We start from the raw sequence: 27278 nt of genomic DNA on the forward strand, positions 1-27278 counted from the left end.
ACCTGTCATTAATATGATAACTAGCATAGCCTTGACTGCTGTCTGAATACACACAAATCCATTTAGTCACTTGTAACTTGCTGTTTGGACAGTCAGTTGTCCAAAACGGATTTGAAAAACAAAGCTGATTTGAGCATTAAGGCCTGCAGTTGAACAGGACTAAACAGTCTGGTTTCTCAGAAACTAATTTGGTTGAGGAATTATTCTTAGGGCCCATCGGTAATGTGTCTTCCTCTAAATGTTCATGAGGACAACATGCCTCTCTCACTCTTTATACTTCATTCCATCTGCTCTTTCTTGTATCTTCTTCCTCTTTTCTCTCACTACTTCCCCAACAGTCTCTGGGAGATGGACTGACAGAGGAGCCCACTGCATTACATAGCAGATGTGCCCAGATGATCCTGTCTTGTACTGTCCTACATAATCAGTGAGAGATGGAATGGTGGCTTTTCTCCAATGAGGAGAGGAGATGTTCTCTCATTAAGTACTGGGGCTCATCCAGAACACCAGCCCAGCACCTGCCAATTACACTCACCGCTGGCCAGACGCCTGTGCCAGCTGCTGGCTGGACGCCACCCTCTCACTTTAGTAGCCAATGGAACTGGAGAACATGAGCTTCAGTTGTTATAACACATCCATTATTCACGAGGAAGATCATATCTGAATAGATTTTTGGATCAATAGATTGTTTTTCCATTAATGAAAGAGTATGGGGTTGTCAGTGCCCCAGGAAAAGATCAGAGAACAGATCTTTAGACACATTCACTGAGCTGGCTCCTATTGGCATGGCTGTAATCCCCGTGGAGCGGGAGATAAAGACCAATAGGGGGGTTCAATGTGGTGTGGACCCCCATAATGTTTACACAGCTGGTGGATAGGTTTGGTCTCACTGTCTTCTGTTCCTATCTTATTTTTCTTTCATCCAGTACCCGTGCTAATCTGGGTAAATGTAAGCTTGTGGGGCTTTAACATAAATCCCCCTCTGTCGCTCATCTCAGAGGGACATAAAGAGAGCGAGAGATGCAGATTGTTGTTTCTGTCCATCTTCAGTAAAAGAAGCAATGCTCATAAATCCGTCTCCGTGTTTGAATGTTGTTGTCACTTTAGGATTGATTTAGATGCATTCTGGATTAAGACATCAAAAAAGAGCAATCAAGACTTGTTGACGTTTAACAGGTGTTTTGAATCAGCGGGACCAGTGAAGAGTTTTTTCTGTCATCAAGATTGATTTTTTAACTCTTCATCTCAGCCATAACCTACCTGCATAAACATGTAGATCTGTAACAGTGATACTGGTTTGCATAACATTTTTGGTGGGCATATTTTTTGCTACTTTTTGGTCACATAAATGCAAAAGAAAGAGGACTTGTAGGCAACAAGTAAGAAAGTAAGATCTACTCAGATCTGCTCAGTCAATTTCACCTTAGTCAAAATACTTTTAGCAGCCATGTTTGCTGGAGGCCGAGGTGACGGTGGTAAGGGAGGGACGTTCTCGGTGGAGGACCTGTATGGCATCAGCAAGAAGCCCAAATCTTCGTCCTCCACTTGGGAAACAACTGCCAAGAGCGGGTCCAGGAGAGCCGAGCAGAGGAGTGAGTCAGAGCTGGCCACCCAGATCCTGGAGGCCGCCCACAGGCTGGTGGAGAAACGCAGACTGACGCTGTACCTCAGAGAATGTGCAATCTCCCTGACTGACTATGAGGCTGAACGCACTGCCATGATATACAGGTAGGAGAGAGGTAGACGGAGAGCACTGCCATGATATACAGGTGAGAGAGAGGTAGACGGAGAGCACTGCCATGATATACAGGTAGGAGAGAGGTAGACGGAGAGCACTGCCATGATATACAGGTACGAGAGAGGTAGACGGAGAGCACTGCCATGATATACAGGTGAGAGAGAGGTAGACGGAGAGCACTGCCATGATATACAGGTAGGAGAGAGGTAGACGGAGAGCCCTGCCGTGTTATACAGGTAGGAGAGGTAGACGGAGAGCACTGCCATGTTATACAGGTAGGAGAGAGGTAGACGGAGAGCACTGCCATGTTATACAGGTAGGAGAGGTAGACGGAGAGCACTGCCATGTTATACAGGTAGGAGAGGTAGACGGAGAGCACTGCCGTGTTATACAGGTAGGAGAGGTAGACGGAGAGCACTGCCATGTTATACAGGTAGGAGAGAGGTAGACGGAGAGCACTGCCATGATATGCAGGTAGGAGAGAGGTAGACGGAGAGCACTGCCATGTTATACAGGTAGGAGAGGTAGACGGAGAGCACGGCCATGATATACAGGTGAGAGAGAGCTAGACGGAGAGCACTGCCATGATATACAGGTGAGAGAGAGGTAGACGGAGAGCACTGCCATGATATACAGGTAGGAGAGGTAGACGGAGAGCACTGCCATGATATACAGGTGAGAGAGAGGTAGACGGAGAGCACTGCCATGATATACAGGTGAGAGAGAGGTAGACGGAGAGCACTGCCATGTTATACAGGTGAGAGAGGTAGACGGAGAGCACTGCCATGATATACAGGTAGGAGAGAGGTAGACGGAGAGCACTGCCATGATATACAGGTGAGAGAGAGGTAGACGGAGAGCACTGCCATGATATACAGGTAGGAGAGAGGTAGACGGAGAGCACTGCCATGATATACAGGTGAGAGAGAGGTAGACGGAAAGCACTGCCATGATATACAGGTAGGAGAGAGGTAGACGGAGAGCACTGCCATGATATACAGGTGAGAGAGAGGTAGACGGAGAGCACTGCCATGATATACAGGTAGGAGAGAGGTAGACGGAGAGCACTGCCATGATATACAGGTAGGAGAGAGGTAGACGGAGAGAGACAGAGAGAGTGAAGATAAAGATGAAAGAGAGAGAGTGTAACCCCACTCTCTCTACAATGAGTGATATATATTCAAATGTTTAATGGTACAAAACATAATCATCTCCTTTTAACTAACACCTTGTATGTCCTGTCCTATCAGTGGTAGTACACTCTTTAAAAAAAAAGATGCCATCTAGAATCTAAAACGGTTCTTTGGCTGTCCCTATAGGAGAACCCTTTGAAGAAACCTTTTTTGTTCGGGGTAGAACCCTTTTTGTTCGGGGTAGAACCCTTTTGGTTCTGGGTAGAACCCTTTTGGTTCTGGGTAGAACCCTTTTGGTTCTGGGTAGAACCCTTTTTTGGTTCTGGGTAGAACCCTTTTGGTTCTGGGTAGAACCCTTTTGGTTCTGGGTAGAACCCTTTTGGTTCTGGGTAGAACCCTTTTTTGGTTCTGGGTAGAACCCTTTTGGTTCTGGGTAGAACCCTTTTGGTTCTGGGTAGAACCCTTGTGGTTCTGGGTAGAACCCTTTTGGGTTACATGTAAAACCCTTCCACAGAGGGTTCAACGTGGAATCCAAAAGAGTTCTACCTGGAACCAAAAAAGGGTTCTCCTATGGGGACAGTCAAAGAACCCTTTTGGAACCTTTTTTCTAAGAGTGTACGTATATTCTCATCACGTTCACTCAGATTCCATCAATCTGTAAATGATAAGGGTTTATATTCCAATGTGTTTTAAATCGGATTTCCTAGTGTAGTGGAGGTAAGCCTCCTGATTTCACACACACAGAATCAAATGAATTCTGAGAAAGAGAGAGAGGATGGGATTATGTTCTTATAAGAGGAAGGGAGGGCATAGGGTGTGGGTTGTGACAAATCAAACATCAGTCTTTGGCAGAGCGACAGACAGGGGCACAGCCTACTCTCATTACTCCTGCTATCTGTGGCTAATCCACTGGCTAACTGTTTTAAAAATACATTTTTGGTATGGAGTTGTCACTTTGAATGGCCTGTTGTTGGTGTGTGTGTTGTTTTCTACTCCAGAACCCAGGTGAACGCCCCTGGCTTGTTTATCATCACTAAGAGATGATGGTGATATGACCTAAAAGAGAGTGACAGATGTGCATGCTGCTTGTGAAAAATGTTCACCTTGCAGTTATACATTTCCCCCACTAGAGACCAACAGAATGCCACTGTATCCCTATAGCCCAGCACCAGATAACAGGATTTCAACACACAGATGGTGTAAAATATGGTTGTGTGAATCATTATTCTGACTGTAAAAATGTTTGTGCTTGACATTCTAATCATGTCAGTGTTAGTAGGATGTGAGCCGCCTGTCACACTCCCTGGCATCCTCTTTTTACCCAACAACGACCACTTCTAGCCTGTTACCATCAGTTTGACAGGGTTATGGTTAAGGTTAAAGGTCAATGTTAGATACATGATTTTACAGCTGTAGGTTAAGGTTTGGACTAATGCTAGGTTTAGGGGTCAAAGGTTGTGGTTGAGGTCAGGATTATGCATTTTCAGTATCAGCAGTTGGATAGGGACCTGGCCATGGTGCTGCAATTATTCCAGGTATACTCTCCCAGTTTAAAGGCCCAATGTAGTCAAAATGCATTTTTTTAATCTGTGTTTTATATCATATGGTACAACAGCTGATGAAACTAACACCTTAAAAGTGTGAAAACATTTGATCAGTGTTATTTCCTGATAGTTGCTGGTTAAAAATGCAATCTACACAGGACCTTCTAATCAGCAGGTTTGCATGGGCGGGAGTTTTGGCTTTCCATGGTGACATCACCATGCTGTAAATTGGTTAATGGACCAAACCTCTCTGTCAGTAACAGCTATACTGAACAAAAATATAATTGCAACATGCAACAATTTCAAAGATTTTACTGAGTTACAGTTCATATGAGGAAATCATTCAATTGAAATAAATTCATTAGGCCCTAATCTATGGAATTCACATGACTGGGAATACAGATATGCATCTGTTGGTCCAAGATTTCTCCCCAAAAATGGGCCTCACAATGGGCCTCAGGATCTCGTTATGGTATTTTTGTGCATTCAAATTACCATTAATAAAATGCAATTGTGTTCGATGTCCGTAGTTTATGCCTGCCCATACCATAACCCCACCACCACCATGGGGCACTCTGTTCACAACGTTGAAATCAGCAAACCGCTTGCCCACACGACGCCATATACATAGTCTGCGGTTGTGAGGCCGGTTGGATGTACTGCCAAACTCTCTAAAACAACGTTGGAAGCGGCTTATGGTAGATAAATTAACATTAAATTCTCTGGCAACAGCTCTGGAGGACATTTCTGCAGTCAGCATGCTAATTGCACACTCCCGCAAAACTTGAGACGACTCACGAATGGCGTGGCAGTTTAAGGCACTGCATCGCAGTGCTAGCTGCGTCACTACAGATCCTGGTTTGATACCAGGCTGTGTCACAAACGGCCGCAACTGAGAGACCCATGCGGCGGCGTACAATTGGCCCAGCATGGTTCGGGTTAGGGGAGCGTTTGGCCAGCTGGGTTGTCCTTGTCGCATCGCGCTCTAGCGACTCCTCTGGTGGCCCGGGCGCAATGCACACTGACACGGGCGCCAGGTGTACTGTGTTTCCTCCGACACATTGGTGCGGCTGGCTTCCGTGTCAAACGAGCATTGTGTCAAAAAGCAGTGAGGCTTGGTTGGGTCACCTCTCCCGAGTCCGTATGGGAGTTGCAGAGATGGGACCAGACTGTAACTACCAATTGAATATCACGAAATTGGGGAGAAAAAGGGTAAAAAAATATATATATAAAAAAATTGAGACATCTGTGGCATTGTGTTGTGTGACAAAACTGCACATTTTAGAGTGGCCTTTTATTGTCCCCAGCACAAGGTGCACCTGTGTAATGATCATGCTGTTTAATCAGCTTCTTGATATGCCACACCTGTCAAAGGAGAAATGTTCACTAACAGGGATGTAAACAAATTTGTGCACAAAATTTGAGAGAAATAAGCTTTTTGTGCCTATGGAACATTTCTGGGATTTTTTATTTCAGCTCATGAAACATGGGACCAACGCTTTCAGCTCATGAAACATGGGACCAATGTTGCATTTATATTTTTTGTTCAGTGTAGTTTTCAGTTTTCCCCTACCCACTTTTTTTTGCTAAAAAGCTTTTTATGCCAATTTGAATGGAAATCTTTTACAGTAAGGGATTTGATATTGATATAAACATGTCTGCATTGGGTCTTTAACCCTCACATAATCACTGGTGCTGAAATAGCAAATACATACATCAGAAACTCTGCACGTCAATGAAAAAGCAAGTGTATTTATATTTCACACAGCTGAAATGATCTTATCTACTGTATATTAATGTCCGTTTTACATGGGATATTATGATGAAACATTTGGTTTAATCATAAGGTAAATATTAGTAAATGTTACAGGTAAACAGGTAACTGTAAATGTATCATTTTTGACATAGACATGTATTAATATAGTCTGTAATCCCAGTTGGATGAGTTTGTGGGGCACTCAGATTCCCAACAAAAAGATCAATGCTTAGTTTTGCTTTTAGGATCATTGATTTGTTTTGGTCTCCCTCAGTACACTAGCCAACCATCTGGCACCAATACTGTAGACTGCCTGATAATTTATGTCATGGTTCCCTCAAAAGCCAATTGAATAAGAGCTGTCTCAACCATTGTCTCCTATCCACATGTATCCCTGTCCCCACTATTCACTATGAACTGCCAACAGTACTAGGCTGCATAATACTAACACTACCTCACAGACTGTGGAGTTAATCAAGCGATTGCTCAACTGTATGCCTGTGTTTCAATACAGGGAGAGTGAGAGGGTGACAGAGACAGAGAGATGGAATGAAAAATATGGGGAGGGGGAATCATCATCCATATGCTTGAGCATTTATTGAAAAGGGAGTGGTCATTAGGGTTTATTGAAAAAAGTGAGGTTGCTTTTAACAGACAGCACTCCTCTCCGTCTGAGTGTATACAATGTATTGAATTAAAGGCTGGCAGTGCAGTCCCGGTTTATCGATGTGTATGCCTGTGCACCAGTGAAAGGGAAGAGTGAGATTCTTTATTTGTGAATTGTCAGACTGGTCTCATAGACTAGACGTAACATAGAACATGTAAATCCGGGCCACTGAAGTTAGTATAATATGTTATGTTTGGTATGGTTACATAAGATAGAAGGCTACTTAAGGCAAACATGAAAGGAAGGTGGTTGGGTATGCTTATAACACGAACTTCTAGCAACCCGAAGATTGTATGTTCGGATCTCATCAAGAACAACTTAACTTTGAGCTAATTAGCAAATTTGCAACTACTTAGCATGTTAGCTAACCCTTCCCCTAACCCTAACATTGACCCTTTTAGCTAACCCTTTCCCTAACCCTAACCTTTTAACCTAACTCCTAAATGTAACCCTAACCCCTAGAGCTAGCTAACTAGTGGTGCAGCGGTCTAAGGCACTGTATTGCGGTGCTAGAGGCGTCACTACAGACCCTGGTTCGATCCCGGGCTGTATCACAACCGGCAGTGATCAGGAGTCCCATAGAGTTGCGCACAATTGGTCCAGCGTCGTCCTGTTTAGGGTTTGGCCAGTGTAGGCCGTCATTGTAAATAAGAATTTGTTCTTAACTGCCGAATTAAATAAAGGTAAAAAAATTGCCACAATAAATTGGAATTCGTAACATATCATACGAATTGCAATTCATAACGGATGATGGACGTCCACAAATTAACACATACCATACAAAACGTAACATATAATACTTCGAGTGTCTCGGATTTGCTTACAGAATAATATGAAATGCTCTAAGACCACGTTGGACTTGTGCTATTAGATTCACGGAGAATATATTGTTATTTTCTGTGTTAGAAAGCACCCGTTTTGTTTAATGTGTACAGAGTGTGAGGGGGGGGGGGGGGGGGGGGGGGGGGCGCCTTTCGCAATCATCGACTTTGAATGTTTCGTGATTAACACGTTGGGACTCGCTGCAAGGAGAACCAGGGATTGGAATGATACTTCTGAAGAGAATTGCCATCATCAACATCTCAAATGAAACAGATGGGACACAGGGTAACTGTGGCATCGATTTATGCATTTGATTAAATCATCACATTTTTGCCGATCATGCCAATTATGCTGTGAAATGGCTACTGTGTGCCAGGATCATTTTTGATTAGGGAAATGTATAGCCTGACTGATATCCGAAATAGATTATTATAGCAGTTATGCTATTGAGAATATTCATCAAAGTGGATAAAATGACCACGCGATTTGGCGCTGCTGATGCTGCCTTTTGCATCAGTTCGATGTTGCAGAGGTTGGGCACTGTGCCAGATAGGGGAAATACACTGGATGTGTGCATTAGAAGACCATGGTGTTTTAGCGCGTTTAATTCTGTTAGCATATGCATTTATGGGAATGTGCGAAAAAATGTCTGAAGCTCATCGACAGTGTGGTTGTTCCAGCGCACTCCGGGGCTCAAGCTGGGCTCGACACTGATAGACTAACCTACGCTTGTAGCTGAAGAGGAGACAAGCAAGCTGATTAATGCTTTACCACCCTGCCTATCAATCAAGCTGTATCAAAAACATATAGCAAGCGTCTTCCTCGCCACCACGATCTTTCCGGATGTCTCTGCAAGACTAGGCAAGTCAGTCAAGTGAGGAATCTGTTGCGCTCGCCGTCCGTGGAGAGCGCGGTTCGAGAGGTAGCCTACCAGAGCCGGTGGAGCTGCGCCCCTTGATCATCCTACGAGGACGACACTATGTACCAGCTCCCCGCTGATGATGATGGGAAGAATCAATGTTCTTACTAGAACCCTCTTGAGACTAAGCGAACTCTGAGGAGCTCCGCCTGGGCTGCAACAGGACCAGACAGGAGAGAAGAGATCGAGACAGACCAGACGCTGACTCTGCGTGCGCCAGGTTGGGCCTGGATTCTTGCCTGCGCCTGTGGCTCTGGACAGATAAGACAAACCTTCCCTGTTTGGGCATTTGTCTGGACAGGTACATCTTAGCTCTATCACATCTACACTCTACCAAAGCAACTTTAAGTTGTAGCATCAATTTAGCAGACATTAGTATTTTGGGGTCTGACCCTAAGCCGCATCCCAAAGAGCCTCTCGAGGGGCCAGTTTAGTTTACCAGAGACTAGGCAGTGGTCACCATGCAGGTCTCTTTTGCCTGCACGGAGCACAACCTGAAGAGCCGCAGTGAGGACCGGCTTTGTGGCCTTCGCACTGCGCCACCCCCTGGGGGAGGCAGTGGGGGAGGTGGAGGAGGTGGTGGAGGGAGCAGCCAAGGGGGTAATGGCAACTACAACACCCAGGGCTCAGCCAAGTCCAGGGAGCAGTCAGGGTCCCGCCCGGTTCCCCAGGGCCATGCCCACATGAAGGAGGCAATAGGGCGCCACAGCAGTATGAAATACAGGTGAGCAGGGGGAGGGAGGGATACGGAGAGGAGTGCTGATTATTTGGGGTGGAGAGTCAAAGGGCATGCCAACAGAGCTGGCACAAACAGGTTGGGAGGGTATCTGATTCAATGAGTGTTTTTTTATGTGCCTGAAGAGTAATGAAGGCTCATGAACCTCTACTTAAACGATGGATGATTATGATGAAGGACTCAGACTCAGCCCTCTCTCTCCCTGGAACATGACGGCAGCTCAGGTTACCCCAGAGCACTTCCACTTACCATGAAGGGCCTCTCAGACAGCACCGGCTGCCAGGGGTAGCTTCATTGCATTTCAGTTAACACCTGAGTTGTCGTGGACGGTGAACAGCTGTATTAGGATGACATTATTTATGGGGCTGGGAGTTTTGGTGTTTGTGTCTCTCATGTCTGTTCTTGCATGTATGTTTAAGCTATGGTGAAAATCACAACAGCCTCGTCATATTTAGATGGTTTCCCGAGCATTTTTAAACGTTGAATTCATCCAGCTGTGAACGTTATAGTGGGAAGTACAGTCCGTACTATGTGCTCCTTTGATAGAATTAGCATCACCAGATTAAAACAATAACGGTTTGTTTCTATTGCACATATTGTGATATTGAAATACAGCAGACAGACATCTCTAATCCCTTTTATTCATTCCAGAATCAGATGGAATGTAATAGAATTGAACAGTCTTTATCAGATTGAAAGCTGCCTATACCAGATGATGTAGGAAGGCAGCTATATTCTGGATGGGTAAAGGAAAATGCCCCTTAGCTCAATCCCGACACAATTCTCTTCACTCAATTATGTTTTCTTTTAAGAGGCAGTTTAAATAGGGAATGAGGCTCAGGAGGAAATGGGATGCCAGGACATAGTGGTTTATTTCATTTATGCGTACATTGATTTCATTGGATGGGGAATACTACCCCTGAAGGGGTGACAGGTAGCCTAGCGGTTAAGAGCGTTGGGCCGATAATCAAAAGGTTGCTGGTTTGAATCCCTGAGCTGACTAGGTGAAAAATCTGTCCATGTGCCCTTGAACAAGGCACTTAACCCTGATTGCTCCTGTTAGTCTCTCTAGAAAAGAGCGTCTGCTAAAATGTAAATGGTTCTGTCATAGTTTTTTTGTTGTTTTTATGCGGTTCCAGCCAATAAGGCGATGGAATAGGGACAGCCGCTCCAGTTGCCAGCGGTAACACCCCTGGGGTGCCTAGTGCCCACAGTTTGTGTTATTTCCAAAAGCAGAAGACTTATTAGTCTGCCTCTACTGGAGCACTCATCTCCAAATTCACCGTGCTGCCACCATCAGGGAACAGTGTCACTAAGCCCCATGTGCAAGGACAATTATCAGAGAGCACTTTATATAAATATATATTATTATTATTCATCTGAAACATTCTTTTGACCCAAACATTTTGGACACGTGTTACACCAAAATGTTATGCATGAGAATCAGTTTGAATATGATCATAGAGTCCTTTTCCCAAGCTAACTAAAATGACCAGCGAAGACTAGGCCTTCTCTCCTAAAACAAGCTTAATCAGCATCGTTATCACTATCCCCACCATCATAAAGTGACTTTACCTCACACACGTATCTACTATAAGACATGCTCATTTCACTTCTCGTAAGGAGAACAGCAGACAGTGATGATACTGATTGTAGTGAGCCCCCCTGTGTTGACTGTGTGAGTCTTCTCCTTCTGCATGTCTTCATCCACTCTGAGGGAAACAGCTGAGAAAGGGGAGAGGAGGTGGAGGTTGGGGAACTCACAACCTCCCTCCGCCTCCCTTTTCTCTAATTGTTCCTTAACTGCATATTCTAACTCATTAGCCAGAGCATTCATCAGAGCTGAGAGGGACTCCTCTTTGGCAGGTTGCAAAATAGAGGAGAAAAACACATGTACAAGTGTGTATATTATACACGGGTGGAAATGTTTATTTATTTTTAATAATCTATTTCAAACATGCATATAATACACACTTGTACATGTGTGAAACAGAACAAATATAAGCTCCCACCAAATTATTATAATTATAATAATTATAAATAACACCCTGGCAACCAGTCCCACTAACGCCTCTATCTATCTATCTATCTATCTATCTATCTATCTATCTATCTATCTATCTATCTATCTATCTATCTATCTATCTATCTATCTATCTATCTATCTATCTATCTATCTATCTATCTATCTATCTATCTATCTATCTATCTATCTATCTATCTATCTATCTATCTATCTATCTATCTATCTATCTATCTATCTATCTATCTATCTATCTATCTATCTATCGATCGATCTATCTATCTATCTATCTGTCTCTATAATGTTGTCTCTCACACTCCTGTCTCCTTTCTAATTCTCTAAATGTTCTCTCTCCCTGTAATCTCGCTCCACCATTCTACCCCTCTCTCTTTTTCCCTGTTACACTCCCTTCCTCTCCTCTTCTCAGTCAACACTTGCGGTGCATTGCAGCATTCTCTGCACGGTAGTCTGGAGAAACTGTTGTGTGTATGTGTGTGTCTTTGTACAAGGGTGTGTATGTTTTATATTCGTTTTCATATAGAACGTCAGTAGGTGTAGATGTTGTATGAGAGTACGCATGCATTAGTATGTATGAACATAAAGGCTTGTTTGTATTATGTGTGTGTGTGTGTGTGTGTGTGTGTGTGTGTGTGTGTGTGTGTGTGTGTGTGTGGGGTGTGTGTGCGCGACACATCTTCATGTGTTAAACCACTCCTTTGGGTGATGTTTAAGCAATGCAGTGTGTACATGTATATTTGCATACTCTGCCTATCCAGTTTGAGATGAAACTCCCCTGTCTTGTTGTATGTTCCAGTTCTCTGAGTCTTGGTGTGAGTTGGAGCAAAATGGTTCTTCGGCTGTCACCATAGGAGAACTGTTTTTAAATCCAGGTAGAACCATTTTGGTTCCAGGTAGAACCCTTTTGAGTTTCATGTAGAACCCTTTGTGGAAAGTGTTCTACATGGAACCCAAAAGGGTTCTAACTGGAACCACAAAGGATTCTGCAAAGGGTTCTCCAATGGGGACAGCCTAAGAACCCTTTTAGGTTTTAGATAGCTCCTTTTTTTCTAAGAGTGTAATTTGAGGGAAGCCTCCAGGGCCTGGTTTCCCCATAGCGATGGAACTTACTAGTGTTTTAACAATGCATCTTTCCTACAACGGCCGAAGATGTAACATGCGTTTCCCAAAACACCACACAGAGAGAACAGTGTGTCGTTGGAGCATGTGTCCATACTGATAAGATCAAAAGAAAGACAGCGCTGTTCTTGGATCAGCTTTCTCCATTTAATTCTTACCTTGACATTAGAATTATTTCACAATACTGAAGACGGATCAGCAAGAGATGTTACCACATATGGCTCAACAATTGAGGCAGCTTTTTCTAATAAATTCTTAACCAATAAAAATGCACTAAATCACAGATTTGGCACGTCATTGCGCATGTTAGGCTACACATCATGAAATATATTGAGACAAATTACAGACGGTAGCCCACAAGTAGCAAAATAGAATTTATTGAACATTACATTTATTTCAATATGAATGAAATGGGCCTATAGCTTACTGTAGACTATTTATATTTGAATGCGGTCGTCTCGGTTTTCATTTAAACCGTCTTTTTATATGTGGCTTGTTTGTATCAATTGCAAAGACAATGGCAACTTTGTTCTGAAGTTATTGGTGGTCACAGAGAGACAGATAAACCATATGATTCTATGTTTAGCAGAGATCTTCTGTGTATAAAGTGACGCGGGAGGGCAAAAATGCATCTAATGAAGCACTTAGCTGTTCTACGAGTGGTTTGAGGCAGGCTTCTGAATGTTTTCAAGAGCAACGTTAATAATGATGGTTTTGGGAATCAGCTCGGAGAGTTAACAATGCTCCTACAAAGGTTCTAAGAAGTGCTAAGCATTAAGATGCTTTTGGGAAACCGGGCCCAGGATTAGAAGAGCCGCTGATGGAAGAATGCCAGAAGAACAAGGTCAGGGTAGGGTAGGGTTGTTAGGAGAAGGTTGTGTGGAGACCAGCTCACAGACCAGCTCACAGACCAACACACAGACCAGCTCACAGACCAGCTCACAGACCAGCTCACAGACCAACACACAGACCAGCTCACAGACAACACACAGACCAGCTCACAGACCAGCTCACAGAAAAACACACAGACCAGCTCACAGACCAACACACAGACCAGCTCAGAGACCAGCTCACAGACCAACACACAGACCAGCTCACAGACCAGCTCACAGACCAACACACAGACCAGCTCACAGACCAGCTCACAGACCAACACACAGACCAGCTCAGAGACCAGCTCACAGACCAACACACAGACCAGCTCACAGACCAGCACACATACCAGCCCACAGACAAGCTCACAGAAAAACACACAGACCAGCTCACAGACCAGCTCACAGACCAACACACAGACCAGCTCAGACTCCAACTCACAGACCAGCTCACAGACCAACACACAGACCTGCTCAGAGACCAGCTCACAGACCAGCTCACAGACCAGCTCGCAGACCAGCTCGCAGACCAACACACAGACCAGCTCACAGACCAGCTCAGAGACCAGCTCACAGACCAACACACAGACCAGCTCACAGACCAGCTCAGAGACCAGCTCACAGACCAACACACAGACCAGCTCACAGACAACACACAGACCAGCTCAGAGACCAGCTCACAGACCAACACACAGACCAGCTCACAGACCAGCTCACAGACCAGCTCAGAGACCAGCTCACAGATCAACACACAGACCAGCTCAGACACCAGCTCACAGACCAACACACAGACCAGCTCACAGATGAACAGACAGACCAGCTCACAGACCAGCTCACAGACCAGCTCACAGACCAGCCCACAGACAAGCTCACAGAACACACAGACCAGCTCACAGACCAGCTCACAGACCAGCTTACAGACCAGCTCACAGACCAGCTCACAGACCAACACACAGACCAGCTCAGAGACCAGCTCACAGACCAACACACAGACCAGCTCAGACTCCAACTCACAGACCAGCTCACAGACCAGCTCACAGACCAACACACAGACCTGCTCAGAGACCAGCTCGCAGACCAACACACATACCAGCTCACAGACCAGCTCACATGTACGTGTGTTTTTATGCTCATATACTGTAGTATAAACTGCATTATATACTCTAGTATGTACTGTAGTATGTACTATAAGCTATATACTGTTGTATGTACTGTAGGCTATATAATGTAGTATGTACTGTAGCATGTACTGTAGGCTATATGCTGTATTATGTACTGTAGTATGTACTGTAGTATATACTGTAGGCTATAAACGATGGTATGTACTGTAGGCTATATACTGTAGCATGTACTGTAGTATGTACTGTAGGCTATATAATGTAGTATGTACTGTAGTATGTACTGCAGTATATACTGTAGTATGTAATATAGTATGTAATGTAGGCTATATACAGTAGTATATACTGCAGTATGTACTGTAGGGTATATACTGTAGTGTATACTGTAGTATGTGCTGTAGTATGTACTGTAGGCTATGTACTGTAGTATGTACTGCACCCAAACAAGGGCACTGCGTTCATCCACCTCTGGCCTGCTGGCCCCCCTACCTCTGCGGAAGCACAGTTCCCGCTCAGCCCAGTCAAAACTGTTCGCTGCTCTGGCACCCCAATGGTGGAACAAGCTCCCTCACGACGCCAGGACAGCGGAGTCAATCACCACCTTCCGGAGACACCTGAAACCCCACCTCTTTAAGTAATACCTGGGATAGGATAAAGTAATCCTTCTAACCCCCCCCCCCAAAAAAATATATATAGATGTACTATTGTAAAGTGGTTGTTCCACTGGATATCATAAGGTGAATGCACCAATTTGTAAGTCGCTCTGGATAACAGCGTCTGCTAAATGACGTAAATGTAAATGTACCGCAATATGTACCGTAGGCTATATACTGTAGTGTGTTCTGCAGTATGTACTGTAGGCTATATACTGTAGTGTGTTCTGCAGTATGTACTGTAGGCTATATACTGTAGTGTGTTCTGCAGTATGTACTGTAGGCTATATACTGTAGTGTGTTCTGCAGTATGTACTGTAGGCTATATACTGTAGTGTGTTCTGCAGTATGTACCGTAGGCTATATACTGTAGTGTGTTCTGCAGTATGTACTGTAGGCTATATACTGTAGTGTGTTCTGCAGTATGTACTGTAGGCTATATACTGTAGTGTGTTCTGCAGTATGTACTGTAGGCTATATACTGTAGTGTGTTCTGCAGTATGTACCGTAGGCTATATACTGTAGTGTGTTCTGCAGTATGTACTGTAGGCTATATACTGTAGTGTGTTCTGCAGTATGTACTGTAGGCTATATACTGTAGTGTGTTCTGCAGTATGTACTGTAGGCTATATACTGTAGTGTGTTCTGCAGTATGTACTGTAGGCTATATACTGTAGTGTGTTCTGCAGTATGTACTGTAGGCTATATACTGTAGTGTGTTCTGCAGTATGTACCGTAGGCTATATACTGTAGTGTGTTCTGCAGTATGTACCGTAGGCTATGTGCGTTTATGTGTGTACTGTATGTTTATTTGTGTATGTTTTGTTTGTCCTTATGTTTTTCTTTCTGTTAGTGTGTGTGTGTGTGTGTGTGTGTGTGTGTATGTGTGTGTGTATGTGTGTGTGTGTGTGTGTGTGCGTGTGTGTGTGTGTGTGTGTGTGTGTGTGTGTGTGTGTGTGTGTGTGTTCCTAAAGTCCCCCACAGACTGACAGACAGCAGCTTTGTGGATCACAACACTGCAGAGGGAGGAGGGGGGGAAGTTGTCACACATACTGACAATGACAGTGACACTCCATCACCCAGAACCCCAAATAATAATAATAATAATCTGAAGAAGAATATGAATAATATGAATAATGTATATGAATATTAATAATAAGTGTGTTTTGCATATCTAGCAGTGGCAGCTGTAATTCATACATGCCCCTGTGTTTGTGTGTTTGTCTCTCTGACTGTCTCAGGGACAGATATTAACTTGATTTCAACTCTCAAAGTGACGGTGTTGCATGATATACGCTAAAGGCTTCAGCCTCAGTTTGTGTTCTCCAGAGAAATTTGAGGATATAATTAAGCAAGCATATTGAGCTACACTCTTAGGAAAAAAGGTGCTATCTATAACCTAAAAGGGTTATTTGGCTGTTCTCGTAGGAGAACCCTTTTGGGTTCCATTTAGAACCCTTTCCACAGAGGATTCTACTGTACGTGGAACCAGCGGAATAACACTTTGTTCTACATAAGCTACTATGGGAGCTGTGAAATCATAGGCTTTCAGGAAAGGCTTGAGATTTTTTGTAGATATCAGCTGAATTGTAATATATCTGTGTTGATGTGGTCAGTATGTTGTGATTTGAATCCCTGTCAGTGTTGAAAGTGAGAGCTAGACTGTTGCCCAGAGGCTGGATTTTTTTTGGGGGAAATAGAATGGCTAATGTAATTTACAAAAAAAGTACTCCATCCTCTCTCTCCTTGCAGATACATCTACGTTTGATCAATTACACATGGGTTATTTCTTGAGAGTAAATGTGACAGGAACACAAACACACAACATGCCAATGTACGTACACACACAAGGGCACACAAAAGCACAATTCTAAAAATAGCTGGCCAGGCAAATAACAATAGAGCAGGGAAAATAAAGCAGCTCTCGTCTGCCTCGATCTAAACGCTCTGACAGTCTGTCTCTTTCCATCGAGCTATTTGTAGCGGACGCAGACAGACAGACAGACAGACAGACAGGCAGGCAGATAGACAGGTGTACAGACAGGCAGATAGACATGGAGGTAGACAGGTATACAGGCAGACAGACAGACAGGCAGGCGGGCTGGCAGATAGACAGGCAGATAGGCAGGCAGATAGATAGATAGATAGATAGATAGATAGATAGATAGACAGGCAGATTGGTCGACAGGCAGACAGACAGGCAGGTAGACATGCAGGCAGGCAGGTAGACAGACAGTCAGATAGAGAGGCAGGTAAACAGGCAGGCAGACAGGTAGACAGGCAGGTAGACAGGCAGGCAGGCAGGTAGACAGACAGACAGTTTGACAGGCAGTCAGACAGGCAGATAGACAGGCAGACAGCGAGGTAGACAGGCAGGTAGGCAGGCAGGTAGACAGACTGTCAGATAGAGAGGCAGGTAAACAGGCAGGCAGACAGGTAGACAGGCAGGCAGGTAGGTAGACAGACAGTCAGATAGAGAGGCAGGTAAACAGGCAGGCAGACAGGTAGACAGGCAGATAGACAGGCAGGCAGGTATACAGGCAGACAGGTAGACAGACAGGCATATAGACAGGTAAAGAGGCAGATAGGCAGAGAGGTAGAGAGGTGAGGCGCTGGAGATGAAAAGACAGCGAGCAGCAATGAGTTCTGCTGCAATTCTGCTGCCTTCTCAGCTGGCTCCTCGGCTAATTAGAATGGAGGAGAGCGCCAGCGAAGGAGGGGAGGAGGAGGAGGAGGGCAGGGATGAAGCCCGCAGAATTTCAGTGGCACATGCTTGCATGACCAGGGCTCACTGCAGCTCTCTGATTCCAGTTCTATCCTTCCCGTCAACAGTCAGCTTTCTGGTAATCAGATGTGGCATGCCCAGCACTGAACTCTCCAACCATATAAACAATTTCAGTCAACCCATGTCGAAAGGAGAATATGTTATTATGGATATACGAGTATATACTGTACAGCTTTATCCAGTGTAGGGGTTGAACCACCCAGTGCTCTATTGTTATAGCCAGTACACTATATTACACTGAACTGTTGATGTGAGAAGGGTAGAGGTCACCTGTTCAACAGCGGCCGTCTGGGCACTCAGGCGATAATCACTGCCAGAAATACACTCACTTATCCAGATTGATAAAGCAGTGTTATTCAGAATGTGTATCTGCAGATTGTGTTGTAAAATTTAGTTGAGAGCTGTAGGCGTTGACCCTAGTTATTTAGGAACCTCATTCTGTGACTGTGCGTACTATGCTAGAAAGCACAAGAAGTGCAAACGTAGGTAGATTTTGGGGTAATGGTATACTGTACATCTTTGTCATGTCCCTAAGAAAGTGTTCATAACTCTTATTGTCATCGTGTAGGGAACTGTGGATCTCCGTTCGTTCGTACGTTAGTCACACGCGATATCTCAGAAAGCACTGGGATGATTTTGATGAAACTTGATGGTGAATGATGCGTCTTGCCATAGAGATCTGGCATTTACAAAGTTACACCGACTTCACACGCGATATCTCAATTGGCCCATGGGGGGGGCTGCATAATTTTTGGGGGATGACATGTTTACTGTAGCCTTGTTTTCTCTTCCCTGACCCCTGTCTTTCTCTTTCTCAGGAACCTGGGGAAGTCTGGTCTGCGTGTGTCCTGCTTAGGGCTGGGTGGGTACAAAATAAATGGACCAGAAAAATATGCATTAGAGACTCCCTGAGCAATGTAACAGAACTGTCTCTCGCCATCTGTCTCCCTGTCTGTCTGTCTCTCTGTCTGTCTGACCGTAGGCACCTGGGTGACATTTGGATCGCAAATATCTGACGAGGTGAGTTATGTAACAATGGTTTGGGACACCCTGTTTAATTACTACAGGGGCTAAACCAGGGTCACACAGAGTGATTCTTGGTAGTCTTAAACAAATCTACTTTGAAACAAAAGTGTACACCTCACTCACATGGTTATGGGCTTAACAAAAAGAAGACACCTGTACCATGTTAGATATTTTGAGTTTGCATCCCAATATTACACTTTATATACATTACTGAAATATAACAAAACTGTTTGACTTAGGTTTTTTCTAATAATCTTTATGAGTTATGCAATTATGAAAAATACTAATAACATTCCACCCATGAGGCCAAAGTGAGCGTGTTTGGTCATTGACTGCAGGAAAGGGCTACCCCATTCTGAGGCTGCACCTTTTTGACCTCTCAGTCTCTCTCTCACAATGTTAGTGTCTATGTCTGTCTCGCTCTGTCTCTCTCTCAGTCCCAGTCTCTCTCTCTTTCTCTCTGTCTCTCTCTGTCCACTGTCTCTCCCTCAGTTTCTCTCTCTCAGTGTCTGTCTCTCTGTCCCCTCAGATGGCTGAGAACCTGATGACCATTGCCTATGAGGCCGGGGTGAACCTCTTTGACACAGCAGAGGTGTATGCCTCCGGCAGGTCAGCTTTTCACGCCTCCTTTCACTGCTCTCTTCTATTCCTTCTCTTTGTCTGTATCCACTTCCTGCCTCTGTCTATCACTCCATCTCTTTCGGTCCATCTTTCTGTCTCCCCACTGTTTACTCCATCACATCTTCCCTCCACAGGGCTGAAATCACCCTAGGGAACATCGTCAAGAAGAAACGATGGAGGTGATATTACTCATATTTCTAATGTGACTCATGTGCATATGAATAGCTGTCTGTCTAACTATATTACGTCATAAATATTTTTCTGTGAACGTTGTTTTTCACATTTATTAAGAACAGACAGACCTTGTTTTTTCAAATATGATAGATTGTTTGAATAAATAGATTTATTTATTTATTATTGCTGGTTCTGTTGGCACTTTTTCAAATGCTTTTAGTTTCTCTGTGGTTGACATCAAATTACTATGTGATAAAAATATAGTCTATTTCCTTGTCCCCTCTAACCTCTCCTCCCATTTCTTTGGCAGGCGTTCTAGTTATGTTGTGACAACCAAGATCTATTGGGGAGGGCAGTAAGTATCCTGGGAAAAAGATGCCAGATATAACATTCATCATTTCTTCATTGTTCTGACAAAGTGACTCTGTATTGTTGCTATCACTCAGGGCAGAGACAGAAAGGGGACTCTCCAGAAAGCACATCATTGAAGGTAGACTCAAATTAACTTATAATAGGATACAGTGGCGATAATGATTATGAAGATGATGACGATAATGATGAAGATGATGATGTGAATGATGATGATGATGATGATGATGACCATACTGATGAAGATGAAGATGATGATGCCCATTACGTTGCAGGTTTGAGAGGATCCCTGTCCAGACTCCAGTTAGATTATGTGGACATTGTCTTTGCCAACCGGAATGACGTCAACAGCCCTATGGAAGGTCAGTCATAGTCATACCAGTCCTTCGACTTTATTGTCCATCTGTTACAACGGAAATGTGTCTTCTGCTCTGCTCACAACCCTTTGTGGTGTTTATTACTGAATGCACTCGTTAAAAAGTGTCTTAATGTTTACATTCTAAACATGCAATATCTTTGTTACAGTATGTTTATTACCAGCGTGTAACAAGTTGATTCATGTTATTTGCAGAGATTGTCCGGGCCATGACCTTTGTAATAAATCAGGGCATGGCAATGTACTGGGGCACCTCTCGCTGGAGTGCCATGGAGATCATGGTGAGTCCCCTGTTATCTCTCACTGTTACCTAATATATTCCAGTCAACACCTGCTCTTGTCAGTCAACGACGTAAGGCTATGGGTTCTCTGTGGTGATGGTGTTATTCTGTTTCCCTGCCACCAGGAGGCGTACTCAGTGGCACGTCAGTTCAACCTGATCCCACCTGTATGTGAGCAGGCTGAGTATCATTACTTCCAGAGGGACAAGGTGGAGGTGCAACTCCCTGAACTCTACCACAAGATAGGTCAGTCATCCACACTCACACAGCCCAGCGAACAGCACCGGATATCCTCTCAACAGGATCTTTGTCTCTCCCTCTCTTGTCTAGGTGTAGGGGCAATGACCTGGTCTCCCCTCGCATGTGGACTGATTACAGGGAAGTACAGTGAGGGTGTACCTGACATCTCCAGGGCTAATATGAAAGTGAGTTCTCCAGACAAAATAAACATGTTTTTAATTAGTGGATATTCCCCTGTGTTTTCTACTTAATTGGAGTTCTGTAGGTGCTACCCGACTGTGTGTCCATTAGGCCTACAACCGTGCATGACACCATTAAATATTTCCGCGTTTGTTCCATCTAATATTGGTGCAGGGTTACCAGTGGCTGAAGGAGCGTGTCAACAGTGAGGAGGGACGCAAGCAGCTGGCCAAGATTAAAGAGCTCCACCTAATGGCCGACAGACTAGGCTGCACCGCCGCACAGCTAGCCATCGGTATGGTGTATGTTTGTGTATGCATATATCTATGTGACTCTGTGTGCGTGTGTGATTGTGTGTGTGTGTGTATGTGTGCTTGTATGCATGTGTCTGTGTGTTAATTGTTTTGTCCATCTCTGTTATCTTATGACTGTCTGACACTCAGAGGCTGTGTTTAAACAGGCAGCCGAATTCTGATATTTTTTCCACTTAACCTCTCTAGGGTATGTGGGACGGTAGCGTCCCACCTCGCCAACAGCCAGTGAAATAGCAGAGCGCCAAATTCAAAACAACAAAAATCTCATAATTCAAATTTCTCACACATACAAGTATGTTACACCATTTTAAAGATAATCTTCTCGTTAATCCAACCACATTGTCCGATTTCAAAAAGACTTTATGGCGAAAGCATAGCATTAGATTATGTTAGGACAGCACCTAGACAAGAAAAACCACACAGCCATTTTCCAAGCAAGGAGAGGTGTCACAAAAACCAGAAATACAGCTAAAATGAATCACTAACCTTTGATGATCTTCATCAGATGGCACTCATAGGACTTCATGTTACACAATACATGTATGTTTTGCTCGATAAAGTTCATATTTATATCCAAAAGCCCCATTCTACATTGGCGTGTAATGTGCAGAAATGTTTTGCCTCCAAAACTTCCGGTGAATGAGCACATCAATTTACAGAAATACTCATCATAAACTTGGATAAAAGATACAAGTGTTATGCACAGAATTATAGATACACTTCTCCTTAATGCAACCGCTGTGTCAGATTTCAAAAAAGCTTTACGACGAAAGCAAACTTTACAATAATCTGAGGACAGCGCTCAGACATCAAAACAAGCCATACAGATACCCGCCATTTTGGAGTTAACAGAAGTCACAAATAACATTATAAATATTCACTTACCTTTGATGATCTTCATCGGAATGCACTCCCAGGAATCCCAGTTCCACAATAAATGTTTGTTTTGTTTCGATAAAGTCCATATTTATGTCGAAATACCTCCTTTTTGTTTGCGCGTTCAGTCCAGCACTCCAAATGCACTGTGCTTGCGCAGTAAGTTCAGACGAAAAGTCAAAAAAGTTATATTACAGTTCGTAGAAACATGTCAAACGATGTATAGAATCAATCTTTAGGATGTTTTTATCATAAATCTTCCATAATATTCCAACCGGACGATTCCTTTGTCTTCAGAAATGAAAAGGAACACACCTAACTCTCATGGGAGCGAGCGTGATGGAGCTCATGTCATTTTCTCAGTCATCTGATTCCAAGGGCTCTTATTCTCTCCCCATTCACAGTAGAAGCATGAAACAACGTTCTAAAGACTGTTGACATCTAGTGGAAGCCTTAGGAAGTGCAAAATGACCCCACAGACACTGTGTATTAGATAGGCAATCACTTGAAAAACTACAAACCTCAGATTTCCACACTTCCTGGTTGGATTTTTTCTCAGGTTTTTGCCTGCCATATGAGTTCTGTTATACTCACAGACATCATTCAAACAGTTTTAGAAACTTCAGAGTGTTTTCTATCCAAATCTACTAATAATCTGCATATCTTAGCTTCTGTGCCTGAGTAGCAGGCAGTTTACTACAGGCACGCTTTTCATCCGGATATCAAAATACTGCCCCCTACCCCAAAACAGTTAATGGTCTTTTGACAAATCAGATCAGCTCTGGTCAAAAAAAATATCAGAAAAATATCAGAATTGGGATAAACGTAGCCTAACATACTGTTTAGAATTAAAACTAAATTAAAAAGGAAGTGTCAATCTGCCACATCAACACAGCCTCCATCTCTAAGCCCTCTCAGTGTTCTCTCCCTCTTTTCTGTCCTCTTAGCCTGGTGTCTGCGCAGTGAGGGAGTGAGCTCAGTGCTGATGGGTGTCTCCAACACTGACCAGCTGGTGGAAAACCTGGGTGCCCTTAGGGTAACCACCCTCCCCTCAACATCACACCATCTTGATGTTACACTGCAATGCACACTCAATCAGAGCTCATCAAACTAATGACATTGTCGTGATACAAGCATACCTGTATATACATTAATATATATTTTTATGATTTAAAAAAAGAAACTATTTTTAGGCATTCTTATTAATGTCACTTAAAAACCCATTATAGATTGAGCAAACAAGCAAGCAATCACCAAACCATTATGTCCTAGTCCTAAACTGACATGCCATGTTATGCCTGCAGCTTATTTCACAGATGACTCCTCAGACCGTGGCTGAGATTGACTCACTCTTGGGAAACAAGCCCCACTCTAAGAAAGAGTCGCGAGCATGAAGAGGAAACGATGGAGCTAAAGACAATCAGAGAAAGATGAAGAAAAGCCGAGGAACATCGCTCTTTCACCATCCAGTATAATCAACAACTTGCATGTCCTCAGCAACATTTTGCTTCAAGAATTTGCACATATCCATTTTGCGCATTGCATTGTACCATGTATGAAAAAAGGAAATATTTTAACGTGCAAAAACAAAGATTATAAACTGGCTGGTTCGAACCCTGAATGCTGATTGTCTGAAAGCCGTGGTATATCAGACCGTATACCACAGGTATGACAAAAAGTTTATTTTTACTGCTCTAATTATGTTGGTAACCAGTTTATAATAACAATAAGGCACCTCGGGGGTTTGGGGTATATGGCCAATATACCACGGCTAAGGGCTGTATCCAGGCAATCCGTGTTGTGTCGTGCATAAGAACAGCCCATAGCAATGGTATATTGGCCATATACCACACCCCCTCTGTGCCTTATTGCTTAATTAGATCATATATATTACAGATCCCTCACTGACTGATCATGTCCACAAAGAGAGGGCGAGGCCAAAGCATGGAGCATTAGGTTTCTGTCTTCCAGAGAGACCAATGAGGGCAAAGTTGGAGATGGAGAGAGATGGTGGTTGAATGAAGGAGGCGCTGCACTCTACTTTATCAAACACGACGGTGTTATCAATGAGAGGAGAACTCTTTGATGCCATGAAGCAACATGAGGCTCAGCTCTCTCACTGAATGTGTGACCAGCGCTATCATAGGACACTCTTTCTCTGCAGCTGCCTCTGAGTCCATAGGATGCCTAGTACCCAGCAGAAAGCCAAAGGTTAGCATCACCTCGTCATCTCCGTATGGGACTGGCCTGTCACTCTATGTCCTTTAACAGCAGTTTCTTCCTTTGTATCTTCTCTGTGTGTAAACTGTGCGCATGTCCCTTTAAGAGAGACCAGCCCAAGTAGGGTGTAAATGTGGCATGGCTTTAGTTATTTGTGCAGATGATTTGCAGTGCCTCTGTAAGTAGTCTTTTTGCACTAGCAGGTGGGATAGGCTGATCCAGGCTCTGCACTGGCAGGCACATCGTGGAGCTTTGCTTTATTTACTGTTTGCAGCCCACTGACATGGTCTGTGTCCATGTGATGTGTATTGTCCTCCATATCAAACCATTTCTGCGTCAATGACAATTAAAACCAAGACTTTCCCTGCTTGTTTGGAAGAACCTCTTTACTCCTCCATTAAAGACTGGAGTGTAGACACCGTAATGAGAGGCACAGTAGATCATTCCTACTCAGCCTGAGACACAGGGTAGAACCCACTGTGGTAAACTAGCAGTCTTTTAATGTGTTTATGATGCTTTGTTTTAGCAACAAAAACATTTAAATGAGGCCACATAACATGCAAATCATAACCTTTACATCAAAAATTCCGCTGTCCTCAAAGTGCAATGTTCACCCCATAATGTTGTCTGTGTTCAGTCTCACTGGGAATGAGTCAGACAGAGAGATTGGTTGCAGAGTGAAGTCAAGTCCCACTGGGCAAAAACTGGTTGAATCAAAGTTGTAATTTCCAAAATAATCAATGTGATGATGTTGAATCAACGTGGAAAACTGATTGGGTTTGTAAAAAGTCATCAACGTCGGGGAATGTCGTCTTTTTTTCACCCAACCTTTAACCTCAATCCAATGACAGGGTGCCATTTTTGTTGTTGATTTAAACTTGAATTCACACTATTTGACAACTCAACCAAATGCAAATCAAAACTAGATGTTGAACTGTAAGACACTTACTTTGTAAGTCGCTCTGGATAAGAGAGCGTCTGCTAAATGACTTAAATGTAAAATGTAAATGTAACTGACGTCTGCGCCCAGTGGGGTTTGAATTGATGAGACTATCATTTTAGACATAGGAAGTTAGGAACTATTTTAGCAGTGGACAAATGATGGGTGAGCACACTGACATACAACAAAACAGAAACACATGTGCACACTCGCTTACACTGTCATCAGCCTTTGAAATAATATTTCTATATGTTGCAAAAGATGCAAATAAATGCACAGGACCTAAGGGCGATCAGGATTTAGACTGGTGGGAGGTGTTATATTTGGGGTCAGGGACATAAATGATGATTCTGACTGATTGAGATTTAGACTGTTGTTTTGGAAGCAGATTATATTGTGTATTTTATTGGACAGCTTGGACACACAGCTGCTTAGCATATTTCTGTAGCTCATTGTAGTTTTTCTTTCAAACCAAATATAAATATTGTCGAATCTCTCCCAATTTTATTATATATTTGTCAATTTTCGTCACTATTTAACATCTGTTAATTACATGTAGATATTACCCCCAGTATCAGGATTTACTCCTGTTATGTGAACCTGTCATGTAAACCCTTGGTTTGTGATAAGGCTCAGGAAATGCTCCAGGGCACTAGTGAATTTGGAATGAGAGAGAGATTTGTTCCACCATTGTTATCCCCCTGTCATTACTGATGAGTGTTCCCGGTGCTTTTTGATACTTGTCTGTTTATGTTTTAATCCCTGGTGTATGTAAATACTTTACTGTTATTAATTGGAATATGTTGAATTCATGTGAAGATTCTGAAGTGAGCAAATGACAGATCCAACCAGCTTGACATGTGGTTTTGTTCTGTGTTTCTGTGACATTATTAACAGAATCTAAGTTGAACTGAAAATCAACTACCCAATGTACATAAATGCCTAGACTGTAACTTGCCTGCATAACTTATATTTTACTGTCTTGAAACAAAGAAAAGTAAAAAAGAGAGAAAGAATCCCTGTTTTGAATGTATTTTGCTCACCCTTAAAATATCAGAGAAAATGATATCTCATATAACTCCTATGTCATTTGTAGGTGGCCATGCAAACAGATATACTGGCAGCTTGGCAGGGCCACACACACACACACGTCACACACACACTGCCTTCCGACTATGGTGAAAATTAAGATAAATATTTGTAATTTATTTTAAATAATATCAAGCTTCCGTACTGTATATCCATGTTCCCACAATAACCATTAAATGGCTAAAGTGTTTTACAATATTGCATTTTTTAACAGGGATGAGCAGTATTTCAATGACAGGTATGTTGATAGTTATTGCATGCTACAAACAGGTTATAGAAAATATTCTAGTGGCTTTCTATTGATGCATCCCTTATGCTGTATGCATCAACTCTGATGTTATTTACATACTCATCGCGCAGTCACTCATTGAGCGATCTGGTTATCAGTTTTTGTGTGAGCAGAAAGAAAACAAGGTGGTTTATATTTAGTAGACAGCCTTGAGTAAGGGGAACGTCAAGAGAATCATTACCCTGGCAGCAGTGGACAGGGGTATTTTGGAGATGAGACGACAAGACATTCATCATCACCACCTTGTGCCTGTGTGATTAGATGGACTGGTCACCACCTGCTGTGCTCACCATACCTAATGGACACACCTTCATGGACCCACACCCGTTCCCAGTGCATTTACAGGCTCTTCTCAACCATGTGGAATGTATTTTTCACAG

At 43.3% G+C, this 27278-nt stretch overlaps 1 protein-coding gene across 2 annotated transcripts; it reads left to right on the top strand.

Moving 5' to 3' along the window:
- Positions 1-1013: 1013 nt before the first annotated feature.
- LOC106563422 (voltage-gated potassium channel subunit beta-3) lies at positions 1014-26799 on the top strand. 2 transcript variants are annotated; one of them, XM_014128978.2, is made up of 14 exons: positions 1014-1728; positions 18722-18765; positions 18886-18923; positions 19459-19538; positions 19685-19729; positions 20035-20079; positions 20171-20214; positions 20369-20455; positions 20665-20750; positions 20876-20996; positions 21081-21175; positions 21345-21465; positions 23308-23396; positions 23665-26799. In XM_014128978.2, exons 1-14 carry the CDS (start codon positions 1448-1450, stop codon positions 23752-23754), a joined length of 1266 nt encoding a protein of 421 aa, XP_013984453.1. In that variant the 5' UTR covers positions 1014-1447; the 3' UTR covers positions 23755-26799. The 2 variants fall into 2 exon arrangements, with proteins under 2 accessions (XP_013984453.1, XP_013984455.1); XM_014128980.3 differs by lacking the exon at positions 1014-1728 and adding an exon at positions 7836-9303.
- Positions 26800-27278: the final 479 nt, after the last annotated feature.

The sequence above is a fragment of the Salmo salar genome, chromosome 11 (assembly GCF_965601325.2).
Source record: "Salmo salar chromosome 11, fSalSal1, whole genome shotgun sequence".
In the NCBI taxonomy this organism is placed as follows: Eukaryota; Metazoa; Chordata; class Actinopteri; order Salmoniformes; family Salmonidae; genus Salmo; species Salmo salar.

Coding starts and splice junctions, on each gene's coding strand:
- LOC106563422 (XM_014128978.2), top strand. CDS start 1,448: ATGTTTGCTGGAGGCCGAGGTGACGGTGGTAAGGGAGGGACGTTCTCG. Junction 20,080..20,170: donor AAGATCTATTGGGGAGGGCA/GTAAGTATCCTG, acceptor GCTATCACTCAG/GGCAGAGACAGAAAGGGGAC. Junction 20,997..21,080: donor TGAACTCTACCACAAGATAG/GTCAGTCATCCA, acceptor TCTCTTGTCTAG/GTGTAGGGGCAATGACCTGG.